General features: G+C 40.1%; 1 protein-coding gene across 3 annotated transcripts; it reads right to left on the bottom strand.

Annotated features, from left to right (window-relative positions):
- Positions 1-706: 706 nt before the first annotated feature.
- mylk5 (myosin, light chain kinase 5) lies at positions 707-13,023 on the bottom strand. Of its 3 annotated transcripts, none has more exons than XM_085454696.1 (18): positions 12,769-13,023; positions 8,380-8,517; positions 7,107-7,238; positions 6,725-6,877; positions 6,376-6,558; positions 5,878-5,913; positions 4,772-4,899; positions 4,513-4,666; positions 4,122-4,433; positions 3,923-4,025; positions 3,319-3,522; positions 3,019-3,236; positions 2,812-2,935; positions 2,451-2,603; positions 2,241-2,370; positions 2,063-2,150; positions 1,837-1,977; positions 707-1,681 (listed from the first exon to the last, which is right to left on the bottom strand). In XM_085454696.1, the coding sequence occupies exons 1-18, from the start codon at positions 12,779-12,781 to the stop codon at positions 1,476-1,478; spliced, it is 2,616 nt and encodes an 871-aa protein (XP_085310822.1). In that variant the 5' UTR covers positions 12,782-13,023; the 3' UTR covers positions 707-1,475. The 3 variants fall into 3 exon arrangements, with proteins under 3 accessions (XP_085310822.1, XP_085310824.1, XP_085310823.1); XM_085454698.1 differs by lacking the exon at positions 12,769-13,023 and adding an exon at positions 8,744-8,887; XM_085454697.1 differs by lacking the exon at positions 12,769-13,023 and adding an exon at positions 8,672-8,729.
- Positions 13,024-21,451: the final 8,428 nt, after the last annotated feature.

Here is a 21,451-nt window from a genome sequence, read left to right as displayed (position 1 = left end):
TTCCATCATGGTAAAGAGGTAATGAAAATACTCCATTAATTCATGGTAAACCTTCAAATGAGCTACAATTGTAAATAACTTCAAGACCTTGTTAAGAAGAGCATTTGCATGATGTTCAAATGCATGATTGCATGATTGCATGATGGGGGGGCTTCCTTGTAGATCTATGCAGCAAAAGAGTCTGTCAGGCATGGATTCCCCTCAGGACAGAGCAGAGTGCATGCAGTCGAAATGTGGTGAACAATATTCATTATTGACAAACCAGCAAATTAAACCCAAACCACAAACTTTAAACACACAACTGGTGAGAGTGCAAACTCTTTTTCTTCAGGCCAATTTAAACCTCAACAACATACAACCCAATTAGTTTCCTTTATGATGCATATTTTAGCACACTGCTCCAGAAAAGGACAAACCACCTGTGTTAATTAGACTCCCTCACCCTGGTTGCAGTCCGTAAATAAAGCTCCGCTACCACAATGTGATTTTACAGCGTGAGAGTGAAAAAACAAAGAATCAGACCTACATTGGTATCCGTTTATTTGGGTTGTGAGGAAGGTATCAAGTAAATATGACCATGACAAACACGAGTTAAATTCACAAATACTCTATATTTTAGTAAAGCAGGTGGACGGCTTTACCGAAGTGTCGGGCTGAAGGTCCTGATGGTATTGTTTGAAATTCAACCAGCAGACAGAGACAAAAAGATTTTGACAAAATATATTTGTTATGGACACATTTCCTGAGGTCGAACAGAGAGCTAGAAACTCACACAAGCAGCAAAAACTGTTACTGTCATTTATGTTTTCAGATATCAAACTGCATGCTGAGACTAAGGATAGTGTTTACCGGGGGATATTTCCATCTGTTTATTTGGTCTACTAATGTTTGTGTGTGAAGAAATGCAGTATTTACAACAGTAGGAGGTGTGTATGTACTATGTAGGAGTATGTTGGACCCTGTCAAAATAAACCTATCTAGGTGCATTTCACTAAAAGAACATGAGATTTTGTGCAAGAGTGGTTTAATTTAGAAACGAAAATAAAGCTCTTTGGCACTAAGCATTGAATTAGGCTTAGGCTATAAATAACATTTATTGTAAGTTTTTTTTAATGGGACGCTTTGGAATTGCAATTTGAATGTTCACAATGCAAATTAATCAGGATATTTTCAGACCTGCCTGCTTTTCAGAATGGAAATCGCAATTACAAACTGATAGGGCTGAAGGGGAATCTTCACAATGAGCCAATATAACAGACAGATTCATGGTTTTACGTAAAAACATCATTTTCAACATAGCGTGGAAGCCATATCTGAATGCCATAAAAATATAAATCTATGTACGTAACTCTGTAACAATATTTATTTGACTCATCAGAAGCCACAAACAACAATGTACAACACAGCTGGTCAAGGCAACAAGAAAATTCTACTTATACTTGTTATTTCTGCATACACACTATGATATGATGAATCTATTTTTGGACAGTTAATTTGGCTGAGCAAAATGCCTCCCCGTGGTCATTAGTGGCCCTACAGGTATACACATTGCCGTCCTCTGGGCCAACTTTGGCTAGAACCAGCGTACACTGGCCATCTTCCTCATACTCTATTTGCACAGTGGGGGACTCCTCAATAGGCTCATCACCACACAGCCACAGCACCTCCGGGTCAGGGTAACCTGGCAAGATAAACAGAAATGTGAGATCAGGAGGGAAAAGAACACAACTTTTGAAACGCTATCAAAGAAAAGATGTTTTTACATGTTCAAGATTGAATTTTCAAGCCTGCTACAGTAAGTCTGACTTGAATCCAAGATAAGAAGTTGCTTTGTACCTGTGAGGTGACACGAGAGACGGGCACTGGATCCCTGAGTTACAGTCCGGTCTTTCAACCTCTTTGTGAACACCGGGGGTTCCTGCAGCTTAAGCTCCAGGGAGGTCAACGCTTCCTCTGCCTCTGGGCTCAGGGGTGATTCTAGGAGATATATATCAATAAGATGGGAAACCCACTAAACCAAAATGCGTGCAATGTGATGAGTAAAGGTATGCAAGATTTTCACCTCCTCCAGGAGTTGTAGGAGATGCAGAGCCTTCCGCCTTAGAGAGCAGAGCCATTCTCTTCAGTGCTAACATGGCCTTGCCAGCTTTCTATGAGACAAATGTGTATGAGAACAAAATGTACATTTTAAATTTTAAATAATAAATAAATAAATAAATAAAGAGTAATTTGGTGCTTACCTTCCACTTCTGTCTAGCTAAAAACCTCTTCATCTTCTCTTTGGACAGACTCTTGGTGAGAGTGAGCTCTTTAGACTTAAATGCTGCCATCCAGGGATGGGCAAGGGCCTGTTCACAGGTCATCCTACGCCTGATCAACAATTACAGTTACAGATGGTTAAGTAAGGAGGTAAAGTAGGGTACTTTACAGTTGTAAATCTATGAAATCACCTCGGGTCTTTGCTGAGCAGGGAGCTTATGAAATTTTTAGCCTCCTCTGTTATCTCGTCAAAGCTCTCCTCGTCAAACTCCCACTGAGCAGCTGTGACCAAGGCCAGGGTCTCTGCATCACTGTTTCCCTGGAACGGAGATTCCCCACTGAGCCTGGAAACCACAGAAAAAAAGTGGAGAAGATTAGTGTTGAATATACATCCTTTACATGTGGTTTCAATCTATACCCACTAGGTGGCACAATAAGGCTAAAACTCTAAATTTCAGTTTTGATTGTATGAGCTAAAGAATTTTAGACAAAAATCTTGTTTGAAAAATACTAAACTATCTCTTGAATATAGAAAGAGACAGTTAGACTCACAGTATGTAGCAGATCACCCCAATGCTCCACATATCAGTCCCCAAACCCACAGGCTCATAGTTGATCACTTCCGGGGCCACAAATTCTGGAGTCCCGTGCATCACCTTCAGAGGTGTGTTTTGATCTGTTCAATGGAAATCCCATAATGTAGGTATTAAGACGCACACGAGGTAGACAAGCATAAAAGTAGAGTATTGTTCCACATACCTATTCTACTGGCTAAGCCAAAGTCGATGATCTTTATGGAGGTGCCTGTGGTGTCAACACATACGATGTTTTCAGGTTTGAGGTCCAGATGGACAATGTTTTGCTGATGCATGTAGGCAATCCCCTCCAGGATCTGCTGCATGTAGTGCACACTTGAAGGCTCCGTGTGCTCAAAGTTGTCATCCACAATACGTTCAAAGAGTTCGCCACCTGCAATACTGCAGACAAACAAAACAGCAGTGACACAGCAGAAAATACTAGGAATTTTGCTTTGCCTTTTGCTCAGATAAGGATACTTACAACTCCATCACCATGACCATTTCAGACTTGTGATCATATGCTGCCAGACACTGAACCAGTTTGGGGTGGTGGAGGTAATTCATCAGCTCTATTTCCTTACGAGCGGCTTCCCTCTCCTTGGCACGGCGTCCTTTGTAGAACTTCCCAGCGCACACACGTCCTGTCTCTTTGTGGATGAGCTTGTACACCATCCCAAATTTTCCCCTTATGAAGAAAGTTTAGTCATTTCTATCTCTGGATATTAGGAATGAATAGTTAATGGTTACACCATCATGGCCTATCACAATAAGTAGTTCATGTTAATGGCTGATTTCCATCTGATTCTTGTTCACCTATCACTAATACGGTAACGCCACCGTACATTCCTTGTCATGGATAAAACACGACTACAGGTGTTTTCAAGCTGGAATGCATGCCTCTACTTGAAAGCATTTTTATTTTCTTGGCAGAATTTCAACCTGGAATTCCCACTCACACACTTCCTTGGAATTGGAAATGTCAAAACGTTCTCAACTTGTTGTAATTATAGTTTCTGACAAACTTCTTGTTTCTACTTGGAAAGATTATTATTGGAAAATTGGGATTTGACATATCTGATACTCACATTCCAAGTTTCTCCTGCATATCGTAGTGTTCCGTAACTTTGTGGGAAGAGTCAACAGACACAGTGGTATACATCTGAGGGGCTTCTTCTTCTTTTATCTTGTCTGAATGTATGCACACAGCCACAACAGCTTTAATCTAATGCTTATTATACCTGCCTTTATTACAAATGTGCTGTCAAAATCCCAGTATCACCTCACCTCTTTCCTCCATTCTCACCACTGGTGACACTGGGCCTGGCTCGCTTAGTCCTACTACGTTATAGGCCTTTACTCTGAAGCAGTGTTCCTGTTGTGGCTGAAGCCCAGAACAAACTTTGTATGAGGTACTCTTACACTCGCTTGTTAGCTCTCTCCAAACCTCAGGCTCAGCACTTCCTTGGTTATTTACTTCAATGACATAACCAAGGATGGCACTGCCGCCATCATAGCAGGGGCCTGACCAGGATAGCACAAGACTGGATGAGGAGACAAGGGAGATCACTGGACTGGAGGCAGGAGGTTGTGGTCTCTCTGGTGGGAGGATGATTAAAATAAGTCTCCAAGGAACTGCTTTACTTGATTTGGTTCTGACTCTTTAGAATAGACTCACCTATAACAGAAAGGGTGATTGTGTGTTCTGCTGAGCTCTTTCGGTCTTTTACTACAATGGTGTAGCGACCTGTGTGCTGGGGTTTAGCCTCTTCTATAACCAGCGTACTACTCCGATTAGTATTTTCTGTCCTTAGCTCTAGGCCGTCCACTATCTGCACAGAAAAACAGGAAAAATAGATATAATGTGGAGTCAAATACATTTGAGATGGCAGAAGCAGATGTCTTGTTTTTGCTATTTATCCTTTTTATTGCTGCACCTGTTCTTTGTTTCTGATCCAACAAGATGCTACAGGAGGGCTTCCAGTAAAACTACACGTCAGCCTGGCGGTTTGTCCCACCTTCACCTCCACGTGCTGCGGTGGGTTTTCAAAACATAACGATCGGCCTGCCAAATAAAAAATAAAAAAATGAGAAAAGTGACTCAAAGTGAACTGCAGCATCTGCACTTCCTCAGTTCACAATAGGGTTAAAAATATCTGCTGAATGCCTGAAAACTAATGTGTGTGAGCATGAGATAAAGACTAAGAAATAGCTAACTGATACCCTTCTTATTATGGTATTTAGCAGGACCTTGTGCCTCAAGTGAAAACACAATGCAATACAGATGACCTATCGCCCACAAGGACAACAAGTCTTTGTGTAATCAAGTTTGTTGAAATATTTCACCAGCTTTTTGAAAATACACATTCCCAGCTGTTTACCCTTAAAGGAAGTAAAGAGAAAATGTTTTTATAGCCATACATTATACAGTATCCAGGGATTATAATCTGCCCTGCTTTGTGCTGCACACACACACAAAAAAATCCATATATGAGCTGAAGTCATGTCATCTCTCTCGCTGTCAATATTCAAATCTTGTGGCGTCAGAATGGTGAATTTGACTAAAGTAGATCTGATAATATTAAGTTTAAGTGGCTTTAATGTGCACAGTTTTACCTTCTGAATACAAGCTGTTGCCATTACAAGCCAATATTTCATTCCTAAAAATAAAAACCATGAATAAATGATGAAATGTCCTGTGCTCTCAAAATAAACAACCAGACCTCATTATGGGAGTATTTCACATATTTGCTTTTGCAGCCTAAACCCTAAGGTTGATTCAGTCAACTCAGTAGAGCACATTAAAGCGTAAGGAGAGCATTATGAGACCAAAGGTGACATGAAGAAAGTACAGCTCCAGCAACAGATCCGCCTACGCACAAACAAACTCTACAATAAGTCACATTTTTTCATAGAAGAAAAATAACAGCAGACAGAAGAAGTTATCAAGCACTTAATAAGAAGCACATGGATGCTGGAGAGGTGGGTAAATTTCTCAGTATGTGGGAAAAAAAAAAGAAAAAAAAAAGAGCGTTTTTCTCACCTATCCTTGAGTTGGCTCGCTTCTTTGGGACGACTTCTGCAAAGACAGATCAGGTGCAGGTAGGTTTTAGCCAGAAGGATAGAGGTGTGGCTCTTCTATCTATGGCTATCAGTTTGCACTATTTTACTGTACTTTGCTCTATCCACTACCCTACATGGTGTATACTTGGTACAGAGAAATTTCAGTGGGTGTATCGGAGAGCTGCATAATTGTGTTATATATGTTTTGCCTAACGGCCAATCACACAAGGACTGGAAGTGCGTTTCCTTTTATAAACATAACATGGATTTCCTGAAGAAACTGAAACAGAGGCCAAGAAATTGTACATCAAAACACATCAGTACTGTTTCTATACTAAGAAACCGATCAGTGTGCAAGAGAAAAGAAGAAATTGCATTATATCTGTGCTAACTATAGTTCATTAAATGGGAATTAATTTACATTTGTTTTTTGACTAGAAATTAACCAGCACTGTCTAATCAAATAATTCTGGTTTACCTTTTGGAGATGAGACTGGGCTCTGCCTATCAGAGCCTGTAGGAGACATACAAATAGATCCTTTGAATTTGTGTAGCTCATCTTTTGGAGTCTGCGGTAACGTTCCATTTCCCATTACACTTTTGGATGGAGAAGTGGGAGTCTTTAAAGCGCGATTCTGCACGCCACAGATACTTTCAAAGTCTAATTTGGTCAGAAGAGAAAAACGAGAAGAGACTACATCAGAAATAAAACTCTGGCTTTGTTTTGAGTAATGAACACACTGAACGTTCCATTTATTGTAGATTTAAAGTTGCAAGAGGTAAATTGTCCAATTAGCTGAATATTTCATGAGTTCCCAGTTGCTCACCTCTTACAACCACAGCAGCACTGCAAGATGTCTTCCCTGCGCTGCTTTCTGCCAAGCAGGTGTAGGCACCGGCGTCTTCTGGTAAGCACTCCCTCACAACAAAACTGGCCTCCCTGCCATTGAAGGAAGCCTTCCCGAAACGGGCCACTTCACCTGCCAACAGGTGAGGTAAACAAGCAACCCATCAGCATGCTCTTGCACTACTTTTGGCTTCTTGATTCTCTATGTGGCATTTTTAATTGAATGCATAAAAAACGGAAAGTCAAAAACATGTTTGTTTTGAATAATTATCTGCTCTTTAGCGTTCTTTGGTTGACCACACCCACAGCTGAAAAGTATATGCAGTGTAAACTGAGATGCATTGTAAACTGTCTCTTCTCACCATTGTGCAGCCACGATATTTTGATCGGTCGACTTCCTTTGAGAACTCCACGTAACCTAATGTCAGTCCCTTCATCTACACAGCAGTCCTCCAGAGGCTGTATGAAGACAGGTGGATCCAGATGTTTAGACCCTGGATTTGGAGGAGATACAGAATTACAATACAATTAATACAAAAGTGACAAAGTCTTATTGTATTAAATTATGTAATCTATCCTTAGAACTGCATTTTTGCCCATATACAGTACACTAGTTACAGTTTAACAAAAAAGTGTTTAAATTAAGCAAGGGACCCTAATTTGCCCCAAGGTGAATTACTGCTTGAAACGTGGAGCATAAAGTAGTAATACACAATTTCATGTCATTACAGACTCCCAGGTCGTTTCTTAGGCAGTGTAACTTAGAAACCTAGAAAGAAGAACCACATATTATTACCCATTGTAAACCCATATACAGCATACTAATTATGATTTAACAAAACGGTGCTTTTCTATGAACCTTTAACCAGTGTTTACAGTACTGAATGGTTCAGTTAGCACACTGGTGTTTCTGAAAAGGAACTGAATGCTGCAACAACTCTGAGCAACACTTCTGCACACAGACACGCTCAGAGGTGGCTCATAGCAGCTATTTTATCAAATAGCTGGTATGTGTTGTTAGTTTAGTGGAAAGATTAATTTTAGTAACTCTATATTTCACTTGACACTCTTTAAAACCTTTGATTTGAACAGCAGCCAAAGACGTGCCTGTTCCTGAACTTTTGACTTGATTTTGACTTTGAAGGTTTTGTACAAAGTTGCCATTTGCCCAACAGATCGATGACATGGAAGCAACAGCGACATATAATATATGGAAATATGGAAGAGCAAACTAATGACCATGAGAAATACAGCACATGTGACTTGCTGGTTATAACAAAAAAAACAACATTTTGAGGACATAGGAAATGAGATGTCAGCTGTGGGCTGACATGAAAGTGAAAGGCTTCCAAGTCAATAAACAAGCACACTACTGGACGGCTAAACTCAAAATAAACATGAAACTGAATATTAATTTTAAGTGTAGCAAACTGTTTGTGTTGCATGCGTGAGCGCTATTAGTTTAGGCAAACAATCTGTTTTTACAAGTGAATATTAAAGAATATGTTGGAGTCCGCTCTGGATGGTCGCCAACTTGTTATCAAGAAGTACTGCCGTGCTCAGACTTGCCTGTTCAAACGCTGACATCCATAAATGTCACCAGTTGTGTGTTTTCTTCTTGAAAGCAGCTCTTACCTGCATCAGTACATTTTACTGAGGTCCTTGTGCCGACAACTCCTGGCCCGTTCTCAGGTGCAGGTGATGGACCGGGGGCCTTGATGCGCATTTTAAAGGTCGACACAAAACGCTGTTTGCTGCCATCACTATTCATGTCTGTTTCAGGAAACCAACAAATGAAAAAAGAATTACAAAGTCATGCCTCAAACTGATTATCAAACTTCCTCTCTCTGTCACTGTGGTGTTGGCCTCTGTGGCTTGCTCACTATCTTTTTCATAAAATTAACAAGCCTCTGTGTGTCCCTCTCACCCTGTGCTAAACCACTGAAGCTCTGCCCTCAGTCCTCACACTTTACTGCACGTTCTAGTCCCTTTTACTCACCCTCCTATTATCTACATCTAGCTCCACCTACATGACAAATCATGTTGTTTCACTTTGGCCATATCAGGCGCGGCGGACATCTCATATGCTTTCAAAATCACTGTAACAGCAAAAACCCACTACTCGGACTCCTTTTTGTCATGCCTTGTAAACACTACATTTAAACATGGAACGATATAAAGCGGGAGAGTGGGAGCGAATGAGGGGGACTTATCTACCTATCCAGGCAAAGGTCGCTTTGTGTTCTGTTTGGTGAATGCAGTCTTGTTCACCGGTTTCTCTGTTTGCTTTCTCACTTATCAATGCTACAACTGAACTTTGTGATGCCAGTGACATCACCATTGCAAAGGTTTACTTCATCCCTGCGGACTCTAAATCCTCTGACTGTAGCAACAGTCAAATCTGAGCCCCTTCCCCTGGTACAATATATCCCAACACAAGAACGATGGCCTTTTTGAATGGCAGCAGCGTCACTTTGACTTCCACGTGCTAATATAGTAACCAGGAGACGTCTGTGCAGGAGAACTGCTCTTGGTAAAACATACATGTTTGAGGCATTCATCTCAACGGAGAACAGCAGTGCTCTCTGCCAGGTTGAATGAAATTTGTATTATTTATTACAGGTTTCAGCCACAAGTAAACAACAATTATCAACACGAGTGCATCTTGGTGTAGCAGTTTCAATTAGGTGAATTAACTACACTACAAATGCTGGATTGATAGTCAGAGAATTCTACAGAAACCTGCTGAAGTGGTGATAACATCTCTCTCCACTCCACCCCCATCCCAGCTTCCCAAATTCCACATCAATGATCACACAAAAAGGGACTGCAAGGGGCTTGTTTTAGTTTCCGTGGGAGAATTCCTATCTCGTTTACCAAAAAGCTGCCAACACAGACATCCTTGTTGGGATTTTTTAGAACAAAGACATTATTACACATGTTAAAAGCCCAATGTCTGAAAAAATCGTATTCTTATTACTGTTGTTGTTGCTTTTATTAAGATTTTTTTTAAATAGCATAACGATCCAGGCCTAGTTTTGTCTCTAAAGCCTGGGTTGGGATGAAACCACTGAAATTCAACACAAAATTGCCTCAGCAGGTTAATAATAACATACAAAAGTTCAGGTAAGACAGATTAGACCCATTTACATTGTTAAGCTACATTTGCTGGAAACTATTTTCGCCTTTTTAGTCAGTCAGTCAACACACCCAGAACCTGACTGCCTTACTATTGTAATTCCCTGGGTACCAGGGAATTTCTACATAGTGACACACACTGAATGAAAGTTTAAGTTATTCACCCAGGGTCTGCAACGTCTCCAGGTGAAGCTAACAACTACTGCAATACTGAAAAGGAATGTCGCAGTACAGAAACAAATCACCACGGCTGAACAACCTTGCACAGTATGACAGAAATAGTATCTAATAAGGTCGGACATAAAGCGTTTAATAAGACGTGACATCAAAGACAAAACACGCACAGAAAGTTGGCACAAACTCTCTAGCTACAGGGCTGCTCATTAAAAAGGAAACAGAATGATTGTGCTGCATTTGTCTCACAGTGTCTTCGCTCGTGCCAATGCAAGTCAATGCAAGTAACATAATTTATTAGGGACCTTTTTAAAATAAATAAATAAATTGAGGTCATTGTATGTACAAATGATACCTAGAACCCCAGATCTTGGGCTTCAGACATCTCTAAACATTTTCTCATTGACTGTCCTACTATTGGATCTGTATATTACATAGAGTGGATATTATGCGTATATGTTAAGTTGATGCATACAGCTCTTGTTGTGCACGGAGAAGCCCCGCTCACCTCCTCGGACTAAGACTTACGTAAGACAGACAAAGATGAAAAGTGGAGATGGTCACAGCACAGTCAAAACTATTTCATCTACAGATGAAAATCTTTGACATGCTTAAAAAGTGAAACGGGTGCATTGCCGGTGAGAAGAAAACCTTGGCCTCATAATTTAAAATGAAAAAGTAAACAAAGGCTTCTTTTCACACGAAGCATAGCGTCAGAAAAAGAATGTAAGATAGGAAAACCCACTGGATCAATCCGATGAAGTTTAGATCCTTTTCATTTACACAAGTTCCTCAATGGCTAATTTTCATGCTTCTATTTTATGCTTTATTGCTGAATCATCATATAGCATTTTTAAATCACCTAGTGAACAAAAGACCTAGAATATAACATTATGATTTCAATAGATGATATTGTTTTACATTCTTTGCTTTCTCAAGTGCATTTAACACTACTCAAGTCACTTTTCAACCAAGGAAGCTGCTACCAAGGAAGAATCTACAGTAAACACATCCACACCTTGGCTTTCATTACAACTCCAGATCACTACAGAAATACATAATTCTGCAGCAGTTGCTATATAAATAATGGTAAGGAGGAGCACCAGGGGGTGCTCTGTAGATGCCAACTATTTGTGTAAAAATTAAGGGAAAAGAAGAGTTTCCCAAATCTGGAACCTAACCTTTATTTATTTTCTTATCTTCTACTTTCTGCTGCCCCCTCCAGGCTTCTCCACATCAGCTCACCGAGCTCCATCACTATGTCCATGAATATTCTCTATGATATTCCTCTTTTCCTCCTGCCTGGCAGCACCATTTATAACATAAATAGCCCAATATATGTCTACGATGCCTCCACAGTACATGCCCAGACCATCTCAGCCTTGCCTCACTATCTTCTGTCTCCAAACTGCTCAACCTGAGTTGTTCCTGTAAAGTACTCATTTCTAATCTTGTGCATTCTGGATACTCCCAACCAAAATCTTTGTAAATTCAACTCTGCTACCTCCAGTCTCCTATATTTTTTTTGTCAGTGCCACCATCTCAAAACCATACATCACAGTAGGTCTCACTAGCATCTTAAAAACCTTCCCTTTTACTCCTGCTGCTATCCTTCTGTCACAAATGACCCAAGACACTCATCTCCAACGACTTAAACTGCCTTTGTTCACCTCACTTGCTTTAAATTCTTTAAACTCACTTCCTCAGCCTTCAGAACAAGAACAGACTGCAGCACACTGCATCAGTGTGCTCTAAAATCATTGGCCTGCCTGTCAGAACTCTGGCACAGGTTTTCAGCCAACAGGCCCTTAGACAGGAAGCCAAAATCTCTCACATTCTTCACCCGCATTTCAATGGCTCCCCTCTGGGCGACACCACTGCTGCATTTCCTGCAGGACTGAGAGGAGCAGAGCCACATTTGTCCCCAAAGCCACTCTGCTTTTTAACTCCAGCCGATAAGATCATTTCCCACACCAGAAACATAAACTACCCTCTTCTACTACCAACACTTTATTCACTTTTCAGTCAGTTTAATTTTAAAACTGTATATACTGTATATTCTGTGTATTTATTATTTCACTCTTATTGCCTGTTCTTATTGTCCTTATCTTCAATGTTATGCTGCTCTGTTGTTTGTTAATTGCCCCTTGGGGATAAATAAAGTCTTCTGATTCTGATCTACCTCCACTATGTCCAACATCTCAGGCTGTCTTTCACCTGCTCCCTACTCTCACTACTGATTACAGTGTCATCTGTCCAACGAGACCCATCTGTTATCCTATCTATCCATATAGCATTACAAACAAGCAGGGGCTAAGAACCAACCACTGATGTAATCGCATGCCCTTAAACTATTTTATCATGAAATGCACACCTCACCAATATGTCATTAAGCACGATCCGCACCACCCTCAACTACAGTACTTCTCTGTCACCCCTGACTTCCTCATATAGTAGAGTACCACAGTTCCTCTCTTGGCACTCCATCATAAACTTTCTATACTTTGTTTTCTTACATTTGTTTAATCTTTTTATAATTATTATTATTATTGTTATTATTATTGACTATCATACAGAGAATTAGGCTGTATTTTTAAGTTTAAGTTGACCTGGTCAGCCATATCAACCGCTCACCATAAAATGAAAAATCCAAGACATTTTCTTTGGATTCTAATAACAGATTTGACTGAAAAATACCCGAACCTACATCACCTGATTTTAACATCTTCTGTCTTCAGCTGATTCAAAGTCATCATGTCTAGCAGTAGTAGCTCACTCTTCCAGCAAAGCTCGGCATATTGGCGGCATGTATGGGGTTACTTGTATCTTCCTTTGACTTGCCAAAGCCCGGAAACGCATTTAAAGAATTAATAAATAATAACCCAACCGTCTTCTAGAGAAACTCGGAAAGTCATGCTCAGCTGTTAACACCTCTTTGCTGTTGTGTTTTCTACAGTCATTGCTACTAACAGATGCCACTTCCTTTCGCCATCCTTTTGACTGAATGAGAACACTGGCGCCATCTAGAGGTGGACTACATTTCCTCAAGCACTACAAGCTTCCGTTTTGAATTGTCGGCGTTGCTATTATTAGTTGACCTTACATGTAAGTACACAGTCAGATCCATATGAGGATTTGCACACTGACACAATTCACCATAGTTGATTTTAAACCACAGAGTCTTTCATCTTTAGAGTTTTAACACTGCATTAACTTGTTATGAATTAAAGCCATTTTCATACCCTCCCCACCCTTGTTAGAGGCTTAAATGTAATTGGAGAATTAACTATAAGGACTGGTTTTCGTAACTGATTGAAACTGATCTGGAGTCAATGACTACCTGAAGTTTAAAATCCATGGACATCACCAAATACGTTTTTTCCTTTGAGATGCTCAGCGAGGCCTTTACTGCAGCCACCTGCAGTTTCTGCTTATTTGTGCGTCAATCTGCCCGCAGTTTTCCATGCTGTGGGGTTTGCTTTTTGCTGCTTTTTGCTGTCTCTCTGATAGGTTTATTTGGCTTTTTTGTTGTTGTTGTTGTTGTTGCATCAGCATTTCTCTAAACCTTATATTGAACATTCCAGTTAAAAGATATCAAATGCAAGTCCAATATTTGGAATCAACTCCAGATCATTTATCCATTTAATTTGTCTTTGAATAATGAGGGAATGTGCCTCACCTGGCCATCAAACTGTTCATCAGCCCAGTGTCCAATTACAATACTCAAACAAAAAAAATGTCATTGTCTAAATATTTATGTAACTGACTGTGTGGTGGTACTTCTTCAGATGGACATTTTATTTTTCTATTCTTCTCTCCCAGTGGGCTGTAACATAGTGGACTATTGCTTATATTACCTCACGTCTATATTTGCTGTGGGAAATGGGCCTAGTTTGAGAGTGGTTTTGTGTGTCACAGTTGTTGTGAGCCAGTGGCTATGATTGGGTTGTGCTCATTTAAGGCAGGTGTATTTGATTAAACTCACACTCTGGTCTGCTGCCGTCTGAATTATACAATTAAGATGCAATTGAGTACATTTTTTCTCTGTGTGCAGGCCAAGGCCTACTATACGCCCTAGCCTAAAGGCAGAGTTGGTTTGCTGAGGTCGGGGTGATTGCCAGCCTACTACTTACAGGGTGGTGGGTCTTGTAGAAAAACTGCTGTTCCCTGTTAAAGTTGTTGGCGTGTGAAGTGTAACTGACTTGTGGCATCGCTGGTCCTGGCCTTGGACTGTGTGTTTTATCCCTTTTTGTAAGTGGGTCATAGCACTGTTTTATGTCTTTGTTTTTTTTATGATCACTGTACTAATAAATTATCTTTTAAAATTTTATTGATTTTCATTTTTTGCCCATGGCTGAGATGGTTGGTCAAATTAACAGGGCACTAAATGGCTGTCTAATTTGCTGCAGATAGACAATTTCATCATGTTTTAACTGTTGGTTAATTTTGACTTCTGTTTTGTAGCGGTGTATGAACAGCAGGGGGTGGTATTCACCAAAAATTTATAAAATTATCCATGAACCAATCACTAAATAAAAGGGTTTAATCTTGTGATATCAGGAGTATTTTTACTCTTTACATATTTTGACATGTACCCTAAAATATTTGGTCTCCTAGCAGGAGTTTTTGCACATAACAATAATCTCCACAGGAAATATGTTGAGCAGAGGTATCCTTACATGCTGACCCTGCTGTGCAGAAGGCCCTGTTGTTTTCCGCTCTGTTGGTTTCACACATTGTCCGTGAGTGGTCCTCAGCAGCCCTCAGGGCATTCCTGGACAATGATTTAACTTGTGTGGCAGAAGCGACCACAAAAAACTAACAGGATGCAAAAGAAAACCACAAAATTTCTTAATACCGCTAAAGGAAATTGCTAATGAGCATAAACTGGCAAATGACTTCCTGCAATTTCACAAATTGAAAGACTGGAATACTAAGATTTTATCTGAGTTGGTCTGAGACACCCAGCATTTGTGGTTTTATATGTCAAAGAAAAAAATATCTATTTTCTGTATCTGTTTATATACGAACAACTTAAACCACAAATAACTACAGCGACGCTCAAGCAAATGGAGGCCAAATCTTCTCTGCTGTCTGACACTTCGGTGAGACGGGACTTGACAATCTTATGTGTGAAAACATTTGTGAGCCCATATGTGTCTGCGTTTCACTCCCACCTTTGCAACGGGCCCCTTCAACACTCTGTTGTTGGAGAGGGCCCACATGGAAGTGATTATGCTGAGCAGAGAGTGAAATTACAGAGAGAACCTACAGAACTGGAGCCTTCCAACAGCCACTCATTCACACAGATTTACTCACATATTCACAAGCACAATAGTGAACACATGTACAGTGAAAGAATTAACTTCAGCTGTGAGGCTCAAAATATGCTTGTTTTGTGCTTTAAGGTTTAAAAGTATCCCTTCCTTTTCACATATTGGACTGACTGGCATCAAAAGCTGTATACTTGAGAGGGTCTAAATTGCAATCTTTTTGGTTTTTTGTATCTTAGCATTTACCCTTACAGTTCTTGGAGACTTAAGGTGGACATCGATGTTATTTCATGTATTTCTTTTCTATCATTGATGTATTAAATACACGTGGACCCCTGTGTGGCTGATTTTTGAGTTAAGTAGCACAGAAACATTCATGTTCAAGCTCTGCTGCCACCCTGCCTTTACATTTCCATTGCTGGCTCTTTTGGTACAAGGCCACAGCATGACTTCCACCCCACCTTCCCAGCCCTGGGCTGGAGTGAGAATCGGCCAAGGCTGTAAATTCCTCAGAAAGAGTTGTTAGGAGGGCCTCCATTAAAATAAGGGGGGCGGCACTCGCCAGAGAGGAGCCGACTCAAGAAGTCGTCATTGAAGCCTGAGGCCCTACTGAGGCTCATGAGAGAGTAACAGATTAGATTAGAGTATTGCCATCTCATTCTCTTCAATAAATTTAGTTTATCTTTAGATGCAGGTGCTCAGAGTGCTGCCATGTTTCATTAATGGGTCAATAAGAGTGATTTTGCTGCCTTGTGAATTATCTGTAGGGGGTTAATTGACCTGTCAATTAAAAGCTGCGATTACTTCAACAGCTGTTGCATTATGTGGCTTTTTAGACTCACCGTAGCCCCCTGCTGAATAGGACTAAACTGCCTCAAGTGTTTTTGCAAGACATGGAACAAAAAGAAGCTTAAATACCAAAAAAGAACAAGTCATATTTGTGATTGCTCTATTCTTAAACTATAAGAGGTGAGAAGACTGATCGGATAGCAGTTCCAAAATAAGATAATTAATACAGTGAAATTGTAAGTATGGAGTTGACACTAAAAGTTCATTCCAGAGTATCTAGCAGCATCTTTACATTCATAACAAGATAGGTGAGCGCTGTGTCAGACTAGAGGCTTGTCCTGTGACACTAACATAGTGAAAAGCCTGTGTTCCAGAGAGATGTTGAAAGCACACTTTTTCAAGTGACGTCATCTTTTCAGAGTAACAAAGCTATAACATCACATCAGCATGGTTTGATAGTCGTAGTGATTTTTTTCCAGGGGCCCGTACTGCAGAGCTCGCTCAACTTCTAATGAATTTGAAGGATATCAATTTGAAGAATCTTTAATCTCTTTTACTTTTAAACCCACTTCTTGGTGATACCCTGTGAACTGCTGCTATGGGAAGCGGTCTGTAAATGTGTATCACTTGTGGTTTTAAGGCACAGAGAACTTTCCAGCACAGAAACGTTGATATTTATCTGTGTGTGAAACAGATAAGAGCTTTTAAAATAGAAAAATAAATAAATAACGAGGCAATAGTGCATGCTGGAGGTCTCTATAATACTGTTTGGCTGGCTGTCGCAGCATCCAAAAAAATGGCTGACTCCATGGAAGCAAAGGAAGTGACATAAAAATACCCACTCCCAGAGCTCTCTCCTCTCTCTAAAGACTGAGCTCTATTAAATTAAATGACTTCTTGTCTTGATTATCTCTGTCAGCATGATCTAGAGTCTTTAACCACTGCCATAGAAAGCTTGGGAAGGATGTGTGTTTTGTCTGGCACCATTTCTGTCATAACTAGAGGCTCTGAACTCTTTAGTCACCTCTTTTACTTGCATAGCTGGATGAAGAGTTTTCCTTCTGCCGCTGGACTTGGTTTTATCAGCACCTTTGACACTTTCTGGGCCAGACTCAATCATTTAAAACTTGATGGGTTCAAACTGCCACTTTTATCTTATATATATTATATATTCAGTCTGGGCTTCACTTACATGATAACAGCTCTTGTCAAGGTCTCTAATAATCTGCTGCTCACATCTGACTCTGGGCTGGTTGTGTCTTAATTCTGCTTGATTTTATCTGAGCTTTTGATACTGCAGATCACAATATGTTAGTGAGCCATTTGAAAAAACTGTTGGCATCAGTGATCTAGCGCTGGATTGGTTCATTTCATATCTTTCTAGCAGGTCATTCTCCGTAAGGATCAGTGATGCCTCTTCTTTTGATGCACTATTTTCTTACAGAGTCCCCCAGGGATCTGTCTTTGATCCTCCATTTTTTAAACAACCTACATACTTCTGGTTGGACGAATGCTTCAGAAACACAGTATAGATTTTCATTGCTATGCAAACAATCCACAACTCTATGTTTCAACCTGGTACTATTGATAACTTATACATTAGGTCTTGTGTAGAAGAAGTTAGAATCTGGACGTCTAAAAACTTCCTTAAGCTGAATGACTAAAAAAAATGAAACAATCATAACTGCACCTTCCTCCCATAGCTCTGGTCAATGTCTCGAAAATATTTGCAAAGAGGCTTGCAATTTGAAGATATGATGTTGATGATGACATATCATGATGTCCTGTTTCATTCAGTTTTGACAGAAATCAAAAATTGTACCATTCCTGTTGCAGTCCTATTTAAAGAAGGTCACTCGTGATCTTATTTCTTCTAGAATTGATTACTGCAACGCACTTTACTCAGGCATCAGTTACCATACCATACACAGACTGCAGTCAACTCTGAATGATGCTCCAACGGCTTTTAACACAAAAGGAGCGACCACATTACACCAGTCCTTTGCACGATTTCAGTAGTTACCTGTTAGTTTTAGATTTGATGTTCAGATTTTATTGTTGGTTTTTAAAGCTCTAAGTGGTGTGGGCCCTGTCTATATCTGTGTAAAGCTGTCTGCCTGGCGACAGGACCACAAGTTTTGTAACACAAATTTATATTTTTGGGCTTTATCGTGTGCATACATTGTGAGTACATTCATAGTCTCCATAACATTGAAATTTGCAACTTTACAAAAATAAATATGTTCAGCTGTGGGAAAAAAAACACAACACAGTAGCAGAAAAACTTGTGCTTTAGTCCCTAACACTGTGTGTGTTATCATTTGCTACTTGTACCATCATTCTGACAGTTTATGAGAGAGACATGGTTGTGTACACAGCGTGGTGTCTAGATGCACATTAACCAATCCTTTTACTTCAAACACACTCCTCCCAATCAAGACCATTATTATCCCAGGCCTACTGCAGGCTCCCAAAATATCAGTCATGCAGCTGTCGGCACCTCTCTGCTCGGCAGCTGGAAAGGCTCTGAGCCACTCCCCTACTTTCTACACTGATTCTGCACCCTTGTCCTTGAAGGCAGGGGACTAAATAAACTCCCCCAACATCCCAGTGTCAGTGTCAACAGTTTATGTTTGAATTCTTGTCAAAGCCACCTTTGCATTGTCTGTGCGCTTATGAGCATACAATAGCACATAGATACATGTCAATAAAAATCAGCCAACGAGAAAGTAAAGGCGGGTACACTTTCTAGTTTTAACTGTGTTCACCAAATCAATGCGATTTGGAAACCAACAAAGTGTAGTGATCGCTAATAAGAAGAGCTGGACATCTTGTTAGAAATGATGTATGCCTACAGACCCCATTATCATCTCCTTTCACTGATGAGATAAAAGAAACCTTTATTAGTTCCACACATGGGAAATTTTTGGTCACGGCAGAAGTACAAGAGCAGTAAAAAATTAAGAGAAAAATAATATAATAGAATAAGATAAACAGAATAACATACTATACAAAATAGAAAGAACACTATATACAGTAGGATAAGTACTATACAAATAGAATAAAATACTTTGTTACATAGGGAAAATTGCACATCCAGGAAACAGGGTGAGAGTTACAAATGTGTATGAGATTTTTGTGTGTGGTCCTCTGCAGAGACCATGTTGTAGAGTCTAACAGCAGTAGGGAGGAAAGACCGGCAAAATCTCTCCGTCCCACATCGTGGGTGCCACAGCCTTTCACTTTTCAATCCATGGTTGTGGGTGGTGTAATAACCATATTAATATTAAAGTAAATGGATATTTTAAATTACTTTTTTTTAAATCAGCAAAGTTATTTGTACTAAGTAATGTAGTTCTTCAAATATCATGGCTTGTGAGGTAACAATGAGGGGGAAAAAAGTCAGCAATTAGAAAATGATTTTAATGACGACCAAAAGAAAGACACCTCTTTACGGTGACCCTTTATGGCTGGAAGCCCTGAATCAAAGTCAGAAGCTGAAATACACATTTAAACCATCATATTTCTGCCAATTTGTTACACTTGATTCCACTCTGAAAGCAAATGGCATGAGGAGAAAGAACATATGGCATGTCCTCTTGAGACTTCAAGGCAATATAAGACAAATAGATAGAGTATGTGCTCTGGAAAACCTCAGCTACTCTCCTATGGTTAGGATAATGTATGACTGCAACTAATCCAGCCTTCTGAGCATGGGTTCCTTCTTGATTTTGTGCCAAGATTTGATTAGAAACAGGCTTACTACATGTCTGGATCCCTTTTTCTTCCTTTCCTTTTTTTCTAACCATTTTCCTCTTTTTCTTAGTCCTTTGTCTGGTTGAAGCACTTTCACAGGCTGGATAAAAAGTTACAAGCTAAGAAAATGTTCATAGTACATTAGAGCATGCTCAAAAGATGGATCTACAGAACCTGTGAGAACACTGACTAACAACACGATCCTTTTCCGACATGCCTAGACCTTCGTCTAATAGGAGCGACACCATAATATCAACTCTAGAAACATTCTTCCTGTCTTCATGATCCTTGACTTGTCCCTTCTTGCCCCCAAGCAAGCTGGAACCAACTGCATGCAAGATTTAAGATCAGAGACCAACAACATGAGACTGCAGCTTCCGAGAAACGTGGAAACAACATTAAAGAGCCGAATTTACTCTGGATAGTTACCAGCGCTTGCGTAGATAATATTAACAGTTTTATGCATAAAGTTAAAGTTTTAGGCATAAAACTCCAACTAATGCTTCACATTTTTAAACTGTTCTCTCCATGGATAGAGATTGTGAAATTCACCAAGTAGAATCTGTATTGAACTACCCCAGATAGGTCACTGGGCATAGAAAGCATTAAAGACTTACTCACAGAGTATATTTTACAATTTATTTTTGTGGGACAAGTTACTAGGAGCAGCATCTGATTCTATTTAGTTTTGATGGTTTGCGATCAAAGGTTTTTGTTCTCAGAATATTTGCCAAATCACAATTATGTCTCTCCTCATTTGGATTCTCATTTTCTTTCTCTCTTTGTTTTTTTTTCTCTCTCTGCAAGACAAAAGCAAATAATTCTGAATTTTCCATCAGGCTCTCCAAACCCCTCCTCCCCTAAATCCTAAAACAATCTCACTCTCTTCACCACTGGGACCCCACCCACATACCGCCTCTCTTCATTCTCTCACACTTCATTCGTTTCTCTGCTTCAGTGCAAAGCCAAACAAGCCAGCCATTAAGCTGAGTATAGCGCAGGAAGTGGGCCTTCGGGCCAGGCAGTACTGTTTACATGAAGCTTGTCAGGTTTCAGCGGCACTTTGAAGTGAGCAGCACAGGAGACTGTCTGTCACTAGGCAAAGGCCCAGCACTGCTCCACTGACTCACTCACATTCCCCCCATTCATCTGAGCGGAGAGAGGCAGGGAGGGTGGAGACATAGAGGGTGTAAAAGGGCAGAATAGAGGAGGCAGGTAGATTTATGGTTTTCCCCCCTTAGAGTCTCTGTTCTTACCTTTAATCACTCTTACCCATCTGTTATTACAACCCGTCTTTATTAAACCCTTGGTGAGGATATAAAAAAGACAAACATCAAATAAATATAACAACCCATTGGTCGTGATATAAGTCGAAAAGGTAACTCAAATTAGAATATTATCCAGAGAGGTGCAGACTAACTCACTCACTCACTCACTAACAGTATATACTATATGCATACACTATATGCATGCCTCTAGCCAAGAGCTTCTGCTCTGAGGCACAGGGATCAGCTTTCTCTTACACATCCATCTACTTCATGACATCACTGCAGAGACGATTGAGTTTCAGCCATAAG

The sequence above is a fragment of the Copadichromis virginalis genome, linkage group LG4 (genome assembly GCF_057382275.1).
Source record: "Copadichromis virginalis isolate Kocher_CV1m ecotype Utaka linkage group LG4, C_Virginalis_male_GT1.1, whole genome shotgun sequence".
Lineage (NCBI taxonomy): Eukaryota > Metazoa > Chordata > Actinopteri > Cichliformes > Cichlidae > Copadichromis > Copadichromis virginalis.
Note: the sequence above shows the minus strand (reverse complement) of the source record. Positions and strands in the feature narration are given on the sequence as shown.

Excerpts from the sequence above, each read along its gene's own strand:
- mylk5 (XM_085454696.1), bottom strand. Across the intron at positions 2,604-2,811 it reads GGGGTGATCTGCTACATACT|GCTCAGTGGGGAATCTCCGT; the intron begins GTGAGTCTAACT and ends TGTGGTTTCCAG. Across the intron at positions 1,682-1,836 it reads TCTCTCGTGTCACCTCACAG|GTTACCCTGACCCGGAGGTG; the intron begins GTACAAAGCAAC and ends TTATCTTGCCAG.